General features: G+C 51.4%; 1 protein-coding gene across 1 annotated transcript; it reads right to left on the bottom strand.

The window, feature by feature from the left end:
• Positions 1-198: 198 nt before the first annotated feature.
• Positions 199-6,795, bottom strand: SERHL2 (serine hydrolase like 2). The gene is made up of 12 exons (XM_032198925.1): positions 6,700-6,795; positions 6,321-6,555; positions 6,136-6,249; positions 5,396-5,437; positions 4,713-4,732; positions 4,432-4,506; positions 3,569-3,678; positions 3,243-3,322; positions 2,863-2,897; positions 2,013-2,089; positions 1,369-1,462; positions 199-960 (listed from the first exon to the last, which is right to left on the bottom strand). Exons 2-12 carry the CDS (start codon positions 6,466-6,468, stop codon positions 844-846), a joined length of 912 nt encoding a protein of 303 aa, XP_032054816.1. The 5' UTR covers positions 6,469-6,555; positions 6,700-6,795; the 3' UTR covers positions 199-843.
• Positions 6,796-14,923: the final 8,128 nt, after the last annotated feature.

The raw sequence follows: 14,923 nt of genomic DNA, 5'->3' as shown, positions 1-14,923 counted from the left end.
TGCGTGGGGAGATTGCCAGGTCTGCTTGCTTCATTTGGCTTTTTGCATCAATTTACAAGGCAGATGGATGCTTTACATGCATTCTGCTTTCGATACAGCATGTTAAAATCACTGCTTCTTAGGATTGGCACTTTAGCTGCTCGGGTGAGCATCCTGAAAGAAAGGAAGTCCACTCTCCTGTACAAAGACAGTGTTAACAGTAGATCAGTCTTTATTTAGAAGGACAGAAATCATCTCTGCCAACTTTTCAATTACTAGTAGTTCTCCCAGCTGTTTCAGCTAGAGGATTAATGTCTCATTCCCTAGGAGCTCATTGAAATGCCCTTGTGTGCTCAGGTGAGCTCTCATTTAAGCCAATTTTTTAAAAAGCAGCAGTAGAACAGAGAGCTTGAGGCGCTCTGAGCTCAGGTACTCATGGAAATAAGCAGAGAAGCAGAGCACTCCTGTGTTTTTCAGAAGGTCTCACCCTGGGAAGAGCCTGATCACACCATGCTCAGAGGGGAGTCGAGAATGAGCCACCCCTCGCAGTGCTGCAGCTGCTGGTGCTGCTGCTCCCACACAGGACACCTGTGCCTGTGTTCCTGCTCTGTTTCAGGGTGCAAAAGGTAGGAGTAAGCAAGGGGAAGGCCAATGGGTATCTAACCCTGCACTGCCAGAGCTGGAAGTGGAGGGAAGGTTCCTTTTCCCTCAGACAAATGAGCAGATCTGCTTCCACCCGTTCAAAAAGTTCAGTTTAGGAATGCATCATGAAGCCACTGTTGGATGTGAGGTAGGAATGGTGACAATTCCTCCAGAGTCTGCTTTTAGCTCCCTGTTCTGAGCTGCTGCTGCAGTGAAACCTGCCTAGAGCCTTGCTCTGGTGCTGTGCGCTGTCAGGAAGTTGCTGATGATCCCGGACACCACCTCAGGCTCGTTCATGTGCACAAAATGACTCCCGGGCACCTCTACTAGCTGGATGTGCTGCAGGGAGAAGACACAAGCAGATAAAAGAGGAGGAAAGTGTTCCCTCAGGCAAGCTACGCTTGCTTTGTGGCACCCACCAGGGGAGAAAGCTAAATGAAACGGTGCCTCAAAGATGGGTTGGATTTTATGTTGCTGCATGCCAGCCACAGACAAAGCATCACATAAAGAGATTACAATCCAGAGACTGGGGGCAGGACAGGGACAAGAGGAACTGGGATGAGCTAGCTCCAGAGGGCAGTGCTGACCAGGACTTTAGCAGCAGGAGAAAATTTGGCTTTCCCCCTTTGTGAGGACTTGGCTGTTAAGGACAAATCCCCCAGTGCAGGTGTCCACCAGGGTAAGCTACTTCCTAGCTGCTCCCAGTTCAGTGCCCTGCAGAGATGCGAGGCTGAAGGCTGCTCTCACCTCTTTGAGGGTATGCTCGAATGCCTCCCGTAGGGCTATCACAAAGTGGTTTTTGCTCTCCAGCTTGTGCGGTACCAGGAGTCCATCTCGTGCTCTGAAAAATAAGAGCGAGGCTCAGCACAGCACACGGTGTGCCTCTCTTTGTGGCTGTCCGGGGCAGAAGCAGTGTCCCAAAACAGCCTGGGGTGACAGCCCCAGCTGCTCTTTATAGGCTGCTTGTGAACAGCAGGGTTACCTGTTCGTACGTGGCAGTCAGAGGAGCAAGGCACAGCTTGACTGAGCAGCTACTGCCTGCCAAACTGTTCATTTAAGCCCTTAGGCCACTGCCTGGTATCGGAGTGGAGACTGGTTAAATATTATCCTCCCGGGGCTGGCTCCTTAACTTGTCCATCGTGCCCTGCCCCACCCTATTTCTGCTCTTTTTTCCTCCCAGCCAGCTTTTGCATCTCTGTCCCTTTCCCCCCTCCATGCTGCTGCTTTAAACGCTAACCACAGGTTGTGCCCTGCTGGGGGAAGGAGCTGCCAGGGCAGTCCTCGTGGAGAAGTCAGCGTTAGACCTCCTAGAGAATTAAGATTGTGCTGCAGGAAACGGGACAAGGAGCTGTCTGAGGCTCCCAGGCTGGCTGTGCTTGTGCCTCACTCACAAAATGATGAGAACACGGTCCTGGATCTTCTGCAAGAGCTTCACGCACTGCTCCACGGTGAGGGACTCGCGACTCTGCTGCAGGTGCAAAGACAGGGAGAGCAACAAAGGTCAGGGGCAGCAGCCGAGGACGCAGCACGTCCCCAAACCCCGTGGCAGCAGCAGCTCTGAAGGCAGGAGAGGCTGAGGCCCCACGGCTGCTGCGCAGAGACCGGATAAGCTGCCAGGCTGCACACAAGAGTGGCTGGCTCTGCAACGGCTCCTTCTGTCCAGCTGCGTTTCAGGGCTGCCAACAACGCTGCCTGCTGGGTTGCAGCACATATGGGAATGATCTCACAGCAGAGCAAAAGCTTTAAAAATCCTTTTACTAAAAAGGAGATAGTACAATGCTCCGGCTTTCACAGCCTGGCAGGAGCACAGGTAGAGGCGGCCCTACTTGCCTGGTAGTGGCACAAAGCTATCAAAGTATCAAATGTGAGGGACTTTGTTCCACTCCCTCCCCCCTTCTTATAAGGGTGACCCCACAAAGAAGCTAACCTAAAGCATCCATCCATCTGCTGCCTTAAGAGTTTTAACAGCAGGAAAATGTGGCCAGGAGGCCCCGGGGCTCAGGAACTGCTAAAAAATTCGGTAACATTTTCCAGTGACTCTGTAAGCTGAGTCAGTTAATGATCAAGTGTAGGCTCTTTTAAGAGCAGCATTTAAAAGAGGTGTGGGAATTAGGGAAGCAGTAAGTAAACGGCTGGGTGGAGGCAGAGCCTGGGCTCAGCGAGTGGGCCTCCCCTGCCTCTGCGTTCTGCGAGCTCAGGCCTCAGAAGCAGCAGGGGGCAAGTCAGAACTGCACCGCTTACCGTACGGACTCTCATGTCTCTGTTATACACCAGCCCTGCAACGAAAACAAGGCAAGGTTTCCATGAGTCAGAAGAGAGGGAGCTGCTCTGCCCCCTTTTCCCCTCACCTCAGGGTCTGCCCAAGACTTTTTGAGACAAGAGGAGCAGGATTCGTCCTGGTATCTCCTTTCCAGATGTCTTTTTCTTTACCCATTCCAACCTCGGTTGCTGGGAAAGGAGAGCTCTGCCTCCAGACCTAATTGATCCCCCTCAGGCTGTGGAAACTTGTAGCCAGGGCACCCCGTACCCCATGGAAGACGATGGCTGTTGGCACCGCTCCCTTCCTACAGCCGGTGCTGGGCTGGTGCTGTGATGAGCCCTGTCTCCAAGCAGCCCCTTACCAGCGGGTGTCTCAGTTGCTCCTCGCTGCAGCAGGATCGCCCCACCCTCAGCTGTCAGATGTCTGTTTGCTTCTAACAGCCTGGAGGAGACATGGCAGAGAGATTGCGCTGCTGAAAAAGGGAGGAAGCGAAGCGAAAATGGCATGACAAGGTGACAGCGAGCTCTCAGAGAAGAGCAGGAAGCTGGCTGCAGAAGCCAAAAGACTTGCTGAGATTCCAGAGGACTTGAAAGGGCAGAACAGGGACAGTTTCACCTTATTGTTCATGCAACCATAGCCGTCCACGATGAGGACAGGCAGCAAACGAAGAGACAGATAAGAACCCACCTCTGCAACGCTGCTTCAGGGCTATGTGCTTTGGGAGCTTGCTGCCTTGCCTCTAGGCTCAGTAACCTGTCGATAACCATCCGTTTTGATTTCAGCCACGCCTCAGTGTCCTAAAACAAAGCCATGTAGAGCACAGGAGTAACCTTCCTCTTCTGAGTCATTTTACCCCTAATCAAGAGGGCAGAAAGGGGTATTTCACCCTTCTACATCTCTCCTAACTCCTACCAGTTATGGACATTGTATTAAAACTGCCCACTCCTGGGGGAAAGGAACTACGTAACAGGCAAGGTAGAAGCTGAAAACCTATACAGCAGTGCTTGAAGTTGTTAACTTTTCACCCTGGCAATCTCTCCTACTCCCTCCCACTTCACTTGTGAGCTGAGGACAAGTGTCCAAAAGAACAAGGGAAATCTGCTATCTTTTGTCTCTCTGACCCTGTCCCTCTGTCCCCCCCCTTCTGCCTCCCACTCCCCAGCACCTGGGAGTCATGCTGGCATTTTGGGAATGCAGCTTTATGTCCTGCCAGCAACAGAAAAAGAAATCTGCCAGTCTTGCATCCAGGTCACCCAACAAGCTGTTGGCAAAAAGACAACCTTGCAGCTGCTTGGCCAGACGTTCCAGTTCCTTTTGCACACAAGCACAGTACAGACAAGTGAATTTCAACACTACGGGACTACGGGATGCTCAGCACTACCAAGTGTTCTTCAAGGGCCACCCTAAGCAGGGACCACGCTTCATGCAACAAGCATGTCTGTGCCTGCCAAAAGGACTGGTCACATCAGTGCTTTCCTTGAACAATGATGGAAAAAAAACCCACATCTTTTATTTAATAAAAGGGAGGGGCACAATACGTGAAATCTAACCTCTGGAGCTAGCAGAAAGCCAAGATTTTCCAGCAGGATCAGCTTGTCCACCATCTCAGGATAAAGGAAAGAGAACTGAGGAAAGATGAAATATTATGAGACAAAGCAAAAAGCAGCACACTGAGTGCTGTCTTCATCCTGTTACACTGGAGAGGAGTCAGAGAATGGCCTCTCCTCCCCCGAGATCCAAGTCTCACACAGTCTGCCCCTTTATTCCCCTCCCATTTGTTGTTCCAGCTGCAGAAGTCACAAACCCCATGAAGAAGGAACATTTTACTCACCATTCCTGCCACGGCCCCACCTGCAAAGCAAAGAATGGTGCTCAGTTATAAGCAGGACACCCCCGGTAACAGGAACTCCCCTTCCCCACAGCAGGAGCTGCCTCAGAGGCACAAATGCACCTTGTGCCGAGGCACAAAGCCCAAGCTACAGAGAAAAGCTTTCCTGGCACGGAGAACACAAGGAGAGAAGGCTGGCCTGCCCCATCCCCATCTCCCTGTCAGGCAGCAAAGGTGAAGGAAGAGTTACCAGTTAAAACACTACTGCCAGCAGGTACAGAGCAGCCCTGGGGAACCAAACCCACATGAAGGACACAGAGTCCTGGTTCCCCTCAGCAAGCCCTGTGACCCACCAAGACCCTGCCTGCAGGCCACAAGGCCACAAAGCCCGGGGGCAGCAGGAAGCCCTGCTGTGACTACTGCTGCCTTAGACCAACCCATCCCTGTTCCCTCCAGGGAGTTCAGGAAATGCCCACAGGGAGAGCCACGCTGTTTGGACCACAGCGTCTTGAAAACAGAGGCATTTTAAACAAGGGTGCAGATTTTCAAATCACTCGAGCAAGAACCCGGTACTTGACACAGTATAATAAATATTCCAACCCAGCTCCTAGCAGCATGCCTTGTAAATTAATTATCTACTCATATTTCCGTGAATCTCACAGCTTACAAGGACAAGAGCCACTTACCCATACTGTGACCCATCAGGGTGAACCGTCTCCACTGCAATGCTAAGTGGCAACAGACAAAAACAGACAGTGCTGCATTAGAAACCGGAGCAGCGGCATCTTGCTGCTTCTCGACCACCACAGGCCCCTTCTCCCAGGAGGGCTTCTGCAATGCTTAATTTGCTTCCCAACCCAGAAATGAGCTGGCTAAGTCGGCCGGTTTTAAAGAAAAAAGCACATCCACCACCTCATTTCCTTGGCAGTTAAGTCACACAGCTCTTGAGCACTCTCTGTGTGGCAAACTACAGCACGTTCCCACTCTGCCAGACACCAGAGTGGCAATAACCAAAGGGGCCTGACTGGGCAGCACCTGCTGGCACGCGGAGACCTGGACAAAGCACCCTGCTGCAGGGCGCTCAGCAGGAGCAGAGAGGATGCTGAGCCAGGTCTGCTGCCTGGGTGAAAGGAGGATTATTCCAAGTTTAGCAAATCGGGCTCTTCAGACCATTTTTAGGGCACTCTGAGAGGCTCATGGGAAAAAAATAGCACGCCATCAAGGTCGCCATCTGAAACATACCTCACTGAAAGATGTGTTTTTATTCAGTTTGCATTACCAGAGCACCAGCCAACATCAGAATGGGGAGAAGCAAAGGGAACTGACCCCTCCCCCAGCAGTAAATGCTGCCTACTTCTTCCCAAGAGCAGGAATGACAGAGCACCCCCTGAACCAACATCCCTCAAAGGGCCCTTCAACGACCCACCTGCTGCTACCCGGCGCACATCGCTCACATAATCCAGAAAATGGTAGGGGGAGCCTGCAGGTCGGTGGGATGACAAACCATGGCCAGAAAAATCCATTGCCACATAATGGCAATCTGCAAGGGAGAAAGCATCAGGTCTGTGGCCCTGCAACACAGCAAGAGCCATCCCAGTGAGCCAGACCCACCTTTGGGGAGCAGAGGGATGAGCCTGTCGAAGGTATTGGCGTTGTCCAGCCAGCCGTGCAAGCACAGCACAGGGTGTCCCTCCGGGGATCCCCAGGCCTTGGCTGCCAAATGGCCCCAGGGCACGGGGAACTTCACCTCTGAGAACATGCCCAAAATAAAGTGCTCTCAAGCAATGTCCCCTGTGAGCCACGTGCTTGAAACAGGTCCCAGGGAGCTTGTTAATGGCCCAGAGCTCTGAAAAGAGTAATACAGGTCTTTAGTAACTCACCAGGCTTCTGCGGTCTTAATTAGCAGCTTGCTGATTTATAGCTCCCCATTTAACATCCCGAGCTGCCATTCCTGCTTGCCTGCCTGGGGACTCCCCCTCCCAGCACGTACCAGCACCGCTCCTGGGAAGAAGGAAGCTTTCCCTGCGCAGGAGGAGAAAAACTCCCCGTGTCTCCGCAGCAGCTGCGACCTGACCAGAGGGCACGAGCGATCTGGCGAGAGGGAAGCAAGCAGAATTTCCCCAGCAAGGAGTCACGCACCTGCCTCGGACCAAGAAGGCAATTTTGGGAACGAGGAGACTGTCTTCAGTATTAGATTATTGACACCTTCCCGTAGCTGCCCCGGCAGTCCCTGAGCTACATCTCACCTTTCACTCAGCCCCAGGCTTTCCAGTGAACCCCCCAGCACTGCCCAGCCCCTGGGGTTCTTCCAGGGCTGTCCCGATTATCCTCCCATCACCCCAAGCCCATCTGGTCCCTGCAGCCCCCCAAACCCTGCCCCACTTCTCTCACGCTGTGCCCCCTTCCCCAGTCCCTCCTTTGGGGCTCGCGTCCCCTCACACTGCCCCCTGGCACCCTGCTGCAAACACCTTCGCCCCGCCCGCTGATGGCCGGCTCCGACCCCGTTTGCCCTCGCCGGGCCTGATCCCGGCAGCTCCGGACGGACAGACCGACAGACAGACCGACGGACAGACCGACAGACCTCGGACCTGCCTCCTCCTCCTACCCCGCCACCCCCGACCCCCGCAGCCCGGGCACGGCCGGACCCCAGCCCGGGGGGCTCCGTGTCCCGGTTCCAGCCGAGGTCACCCCGGGCAGCGGCTCCCCGGGGCGCCGCGGGTGGAGGCACGGCCCCGGCTGCCTTCCTACCCCTCTGTCCGCTCGGGACGGCGGAGCGAGGCCGCGGCAGGAGCCCGGAGCCCGGTGAGCGGAGGCGGCGGGGCGGCCCCGGCTGCCCCGCACCGCCCCGCGGCCCGGCGGCCCCCGCCTCCTGCCCCTGCCCCGCCGCCGGCACGGGGCGGCCGCGGCCATTTTGGTGCCTCCTCGCTGCGCTCCCGCAGCCGCGGGCAGGGGGTGGCAGCCCCGAGGGGGGCTTGGGGCACACGGGGGGCAGGGGACAGGAGAGGAGGGCTGGGGGCTGAGGAGTGGGCTGCGGGGCTGGCCTCCCCAGGGTGTTAAAGCACAGAAGGGGAACCCCGCGTACTGTAAATGTGGCCCGTGGTACGGTGCTGTCAGGCTCACAGCCTGCTTTCTGTAACGAGGATAACAAAGGGTCTGAGGCTGCGATCCACCTGCTGGGTCTGTAAGGAGCCTCAGTCATGGAGGTGCTGTTGCATCCTTGACTGCCTTCACAAGGCACATGACTGCTAGTGGGAACTGCCCGTACTGCAGCCTTACAGTGTGAGATGTTTAAATGTTGCCCAGGAGTATCGTAGGGACATCAAACCAGCTCTGTGCTTGGCACCAGTGCTGGACTGACATCGCTTTCTGACAGAGAAACTCTTCTGAACTCTACCATTTGTTGTAATCACACTGCTTCAGTTGCAGCACATCACAGACAGCACTGCATGAGCACCTCTACTCTTCTACAAGAGCAGACCCCTCTCAGCCCAAGAGATTTCCACCCAGTTGTTTTTATTATTTGCCCAGAAATGGGTTGGCTACATAGACCAGGCTTCAAGAAAAAGTTCACGGTGCAGTCAATACCTGAGTACCCTTGTGAATGCCGCTTGCTGGTGCCCAGCATTCCCTCTAGCAGTCTCTCAGGCCTAACGCCAACCACAACCATTCGCCTTCACTCAAGGACTCGGGCAGCCAAACGAGGAAAGGTCAAACTGCGCTTTGAGCAGTGGGACACCTTGCTGGTACGACTGGAGAGGACAGAACAAACGTCTGTTCTTAGGGACTCATTTTGATATTGGTAATTGAAATCTCTGTACTCAGTTCAGCACAACAGTCTCCTAAATTGCACAATTCATTTTTGGAACAGCCTGTGAAGCTTGAAAGAAAGCAGCACAGAAGCTTACAGCCCTGTTTCTCCTGCCTATCTCAAACACATCCTGGCAAAGTAGCCTCTGTACCATGGCAGAAAGGTAAAAAGCTTGGGGACCCATCGCACAGTAGAAATGAAAGTGCTGTGCAGCTCATGACCTCCCCTCCAGGTGAACCATTATAAGGGAAATCAATGTGAATTCCTTTAGGTTTGGAATGTCTAATGCTTTGCTTTTTCTTAGACCTACTGCATCAACGAGAAGCGGGCAAGCAGACCACGAGTACTGGGGAACCATGCAAAAGGAGAGAGGCCACAGGATCATCTACAGCTTCTTTCCTACAGCTGTCAGAGGTGGGTGTCTGATTACAAAAGGTGAAAAGCAAGAAATAACTTGGCAGAACAGATATGTACTCAATCATTGCTGCTGCCATTATGGAGGGCAGGGCCTTCCCGTGAATTGCTAGGATTTGAACATCAGAAGCTGTCCAAAAGCAGTGTAACTCAGGCAGTGGCTGCAAGGGGCTGCTCACAGGCAGTGGCTGGTAGGCTTGCAGTTCTTCTGTCTGTGACAGCTCCTGAGGAAGGAGACCCTGTGTCGGGAGCAGGAGTGATGTGGACCCCTCAAACAAATCCCCACAATTGGTGGGACAACAGGCCATGGGCCAGGAAAATCTATTGCCTCGTAACTGCAATCTGAAAAGTAGAGAGCACTGGGCATGCAGACCTGAAGCACGACACACAGCCCATCCTTGTGTGCCAGAGTCATCTCTGGGGGACACTGGAACAAGCCCATCGAAGGTGTTGGTGTTGGCCAGCCAGCCATGCAAGCACAGCACAGCATACCCCTCTGGAGTCCCCAGGTCTCAGCTGCCACATGTTCCAAAGGCATGGGGAATTTCACCTCTGAGAACTTTTGTGCCTGTAGGCGACATCCTTTGAGAGCCACATGCTGAGAGCTGTTTCCAGGGAGCTCATTAACAGCCTAGAGCTCTTTACAGAGATTGTAGGTAGGTAATAGTTATCAAATTTGCTTATCAGACAGCCCTGACCTCCATTTAACACACATTTTCAGGCACAAGCCTTGCTTGGGTGATCCTGCTCTAAATGCTTGGCCTGCAGGTATGTGCATTGCCACTCACAGGTCTTGGACCCTCTCCCCCATTGTCCTGCAGCCAGAAGTCATCGTGCGACAAGCAGCCAGAGGAATCTGGGCTTTTTGCTTTGAGTCACAGAGATGACCTTTAGGTGTTGGGTGGGAAGGATGGCTCCTCTCGTGAATTCTGACTCCCGTGTCTTGCATCCCTACTCACTTTTTGGTAGGAGGCTCCATCAACAGGAACCTCAGGGGAAAGGGAAAATGCCTTACAGAAATCACCAGCAATAGATGATGTGGGACAGAAGGGTATTCCCACGGATGAGCAACATGTTTCTGGTAGGATGGTCCCATCTCAAATTCCCAAATGGTTACTCTTGCTTCCCCCTTCCCAGCCATTCTAGCTGTGCTTCCATTTGCCTGGGAGAGATGTTTTCACCTCTCATTCCCTCCCCACCTTTCCTGTCTCCACTGCAGGTAGGCACAAAACACCTGGCACAACAGTCGGATTTATGATTCAGAAACAGATTTCCCCATGGGAGGAGCACAGAGAGAACACTTTTCCCAAACAAAGACAGCTGTTCCAGAGAGGACCTTCTTTCAGAGCTGGAGCTCCCAAATGAAGAAGGTTTTACAATGCACTGGGATGCAGCCCTGGACCCTTCCTCAGCAGCATCACTGTCACCCTATAAGTCAAAGGCAGGTTGTTGAGATCTTTTCCAGGTCCCTCATACCCACTCTTCTCCACTCTAGCAGTGCTGTTTAGCCATTTTGAAAGAGCAGCCCAGCATCCTGCAACACTGCATCTCTTCCCTCTGACACTGCCTGGCAAACCATTTCCCACGATGAGAGGACTATTGAGTCCTCAAATTTTGCATGGCAAAATTTGGATTGCTCACAGAATTCATTTTGCAACATCTACTTCTAAGAAGTGCTGCAGACTACTGCAGTGGATTTGCTGCCAGTGTGGGACCAAATTAGACTTCACTTGGCAAGGTGCTGAGGTGTTTCCTGGCTAGTGGTAAGAGGCTGGTTTTGCATGAAAGACTGGGAGTTAGTTTGAGATGTCCCATGCACTTAGCAAAGGATAATTTAACCTCTGTGTCCTAGCAGAGGAGGAGGAGACTTGCAAGTGTAAATCTTGGGACATGCAAAGCTGTTACGCTCTGCTGACTTGGAACAGCATTGATCAGTTTGTGCTAGCTGCAGATCTGGTGAGGAAACTTTAAGTACAGCAGATTGATTGCTACCAAGGGACAAATTCCCCATAGCTATTCGGATTCAAGCTTTAAAGTGCTGGCATATTGATCTATTTATGGTGATTTATGAGTTATAGCCCTGTACCCCAAACTCTCTCACACAGTTATATGAGTAAAAAAAGCATCCTATCGCTAGCTTAACTCATTTTTTTTTTCTTCCAGTGGATAGCACAACCAGTATATAAAGCCCCCCACTGGTTGGGCAGCCCACAGTGGGGCTGGGAGAAGCAGAGTGACAACAGTGACGACAGGGAAGCCCCTGCTCCTCAGAGCATGGATCCCTAATGCGCTCTCTGCCCCTTCTCGTGCACACTGTTTTGTATCCCCTTGGCTGAGGAACAGTGTCCTCTCATCCCTGCTCTCTGCACAAGGTTGCAGGGGTAAAGACCTCATCCCCTAATCTGGCTTGTTCTGGAAGGAGGACATTTGAGAAGGAGAGGTCTCAGTGAGGGGCTGAACCACAGATGTGCACGTTGTAGATGTTTTACAGTGGGCATCCCTCTCCCTTGAGCCCCATCTGTAAACCTTGCTTACCTTGGAGATACACCCATGGAGTCACAAGGGTTTAAATGTGCTGCCCACATGCGAAGAGTTGAGGCAGGACATGAATGTCCTGCAACCCAAGAGGTTCTGCCACCTCTGGGCTCTGTTGCATACTTTTCCCTTAATTTTCCCTATTTTTCTATTCATTTTTGATGATATGGAATGAGTTCCTAATGCCTGAGCTGCATCAAAAGAAGCTTGGCCAGCAGGGTGAGGGAGGTGATTCTCCCCCTCTCCTTTGCTCCCATGAGACCCCACCTGGAGTGCTACGGTCAGCTCTGGGGCCCCCAGCACAAGAAGGATGCAGAAGTGTAGAAAAAGTCCAGAGCAGGGCCACAAACTCAGGGACTGGAGCATCTATCCTACAAAGAGGTGCTGAGGGGGTTGGGGTTTTTCAGCCTGGAGAAGAGGAGGCTCCAGGGAAACCTTATAGTGGCCTTCCAGTGCCTAAAGGGGGCCTACAGGAAAGCTGGGGAGGGACTCTTTATCAGGGAGTGCAGTGATAGGACAAGGAGTAACGGCTTTAAACTAAAAGAGGGTAGGTTTAGATTAGACATTAAGAAGGAATTATTTACTCAGAGCATGGTGTGGCCCTGGCACAGGCTGCCCAGAGAAGCTGTGGATGCCCCATCCCTGGAGGTATTCAAAGCCAGGCTGGGTGGGACTTTGGGCACCCTGATGTATTGGAAGGTGTCCCTGCCCATGGTGGGGGTGTTGGAATTGGATGACCTTTAAGGTCCCTTCCAACACAAACTATTCTATGACTGTGAAATAGCTGCAAACATATTAAGCTCAGAAAAGGCTGTGATGCTTTAGGTTGTTTTCTGTCGCCTGGCTCGAGGCACACACAAGCCTGTTGCACTCCTTGTCCCAGAGCTCTTCAGCCCTGCAGAAGGTAAGAGAGACAAATATATGCTGGCTCTTTACCCACCACAGTCTGGAGCCAACGTGATAGTTTAAGTGGAAATCTTTGGCAGCTTAAGTTAATAAGCCAAGCTACGAGTGGTTGAAAAAGTGGTGAGCATCTGCTCCAGGGATTAACCTGCAGCAGAATTTGGATAGCGACGATGCTGGAGTGTTAAATCATCCCCCCGTGAATCACTGCTATTCAGCTGGCAGCAGCCTCAGGCACACACCATGCATCAGCTGCAAGTGGTGCACATTTGTATTACTTTATTTGCAACTAATGAAATAGCTAGAAACATTTATTGCATATAAATTATATATGAGTACCCATCATACAAATAAACTCTTTCCTGTCTCAGCTTTCCACTTCCTCCTTAATCAGAAAGTCCTTTATATTTAGGATTCAGATGCAGGAGTCCCTGCTGGTTCCCATCCCTTGGGCCTGTTCTGGTTAACTAGTGAGGAGAGCTGCTCTCCAGGTCTCCACAAAAGCTGTACTTGCTGATAGATTGAGCACCTATTTTGATGTATTTAATTGAGGGGGAAGAGGAGGAGTTTCTATCCAGCTCTTGTCTAGGCTTAACCCTCCTTCACTTTGAAGATCTGGCAGATTCCCCATAAGCTGAGAAGAAATAATAGCAAAAAAACGAAGTAATCTGACACTTGTAATTACAGGCCTACCAGCTCCTTATTGACCTCAGACAAAATACGGAAATGTTGCATACAAGAATCATTAAAAGCGAGAGGAGATTTGTAGTTAATAATGAATCTTGTGTTTATGGAAAAAAATCCATAAAACTAAGCTGGTAACTTATGGAGATGCAGGTTTAGGTTATGGATTTGGCTAATAAACACAAAGGCTGTTGTAATAAGGCTCCAGCAAGGAATTTGACATGGTCTTAACTTTGTGTTTTGATTAAACAAACAAACAAAAACTACAGTGATACCAAATTAACAAATTTTGTCATAATTGGATTGAAAGTTTGCTAGCTAACATGCCTAAATGTTGAAGTAAGTAGAAGAGTATAATGTGTGTTTTTGAAACAGCCCAGTGGTAAGTTACTTGACATGGGCCCCACTTGTGGGCTGGCAGCTCTGTCTGTGGGAGAAGGGACTCAGGTGAAGGCTTTACTCATGGTGTAGGAGCTACTGAATGGGAGCTTGCACTGCTGCAGTTGCAAAGGCTAATTTGATCCTCAGATGTGTGAGCAGGGAATGTGGAGCAGGTGGAATGAGATTATATTGCAGGAGATTGTGTTGCATCTGCTAATTCTATGGTTGTGACTGTTGGCGTGAAAGAATTTGCCATTTTAACATCTACAATGCAGGGAGGAAGTTAAGAAATCGGAGAAGCTTCCTACAGGTTGGAAGACATCTTGTGGGGGAGGAGAGCTTACGACTGATATGATCAAGCCTAAATATAACTATGTGGGAATTGAATTTTTGCTCTTCTGAGAGCTGCTCGGGCCAACAATAGCACAAGAAAAATGTCTGGAGACAAGGTATACATTTTATAATGGTGAAAGTCGTTAAATACTTGAACAGTTTACTTAGGATGGTGTCAGCTTCCCTACCACTGGCAATTTTTGAACCAAGATGGGATGTTTTACAAAACAACCATAATGATACAGTCCTTTGCTATGTAATCATCAGGAAAGCAGACCAGTCTGGAACTCAGTCTAGTGCAACAGACACCACTGTCAGACGGCACCAGCCTGTGGTGTTTTTGCTACAAACACTCCTAAAATTATAGCTCATAGCTATACTCTTTCTTGTCTTCTACATTATTTTTCTTCATTTAGAGGCTCGGCTTATTCATTTGAGGAAACTCCTGCTTCTAGGTCCAGCAACCACTTTGGACCTTTCCTCAGTGTGTCTGTCTCTTGGTTTGCCCTTTCAGGATGGCTGCCTGTGGCTGCTTTTGTTTGGCTTTGGGTGATGAAGCACTGGCATGGGTTTCCCAGAGAAGTTGAGGACTTTGGCTCCTTGGAGATCTTCAAAAGCCACTTGGATGTGGTCCTGGACAGCCTGCTTGAGCTGGGGGATCGGACCAGTTGGCCTCCAGAGGTCCTTAACCATTCTGATTTCGGGAAAACCCTGAAGGAGGTGGGCATAGGTCAGGATTTGGTGCCTGTCTCCTGTGAGTGGGGCTCAACATCACCTCAGCATGGGGGAACAAGTCTGGGGAAGCAAGGACAGGGGTAAAGCCACACATTCCGGTAGAAGGATCAAGATCAGAGGGCTCCAGGCAAGGCTGACTGTTTTTGGACAGCACTCCTAGGAACCTAAGAACATGGCCTGAAAACACGGGATATTGTGGAGAAGCAATAGGCCTCACAGGCACAATGAAATAAGTCCTTACTGAACTTCTCCCTCCACATCTGGTAGGTGGCAACGTTAGGAGGAGATAGCTGAGGTGGTTGTAGATCCATGGGTCCACGGAGCCCCGGGGAGCTCACGCCTGGGTCCATGGTGCAGCAGGCCCGTGGCACCTCGGCTCTCTCCTGGATCTTCTGGTAGTGCTCTGAGGTGCTGTGTGTGG

Source organism: Aythya fuligula, chromosome 1 (genome assembly GCF_009819795.1).
Source record: "Aythya fuligula isolate bAytFul2 chromosome 1, bAytFul2.pri, whole genome shotgun sequence".
In the NCBI taxonomy this organism is placed as follows: domain Eukaryota; kingdom Metazoa; phylum Chordata; class Aves; order Anseriformes; family Anatidae; genus Aythya; species Aythya fuligula.
Note: the sequence above shows the minus strand (reverse complement) of the source record. Positions and strands in the feature narration are given on the sequence as shown.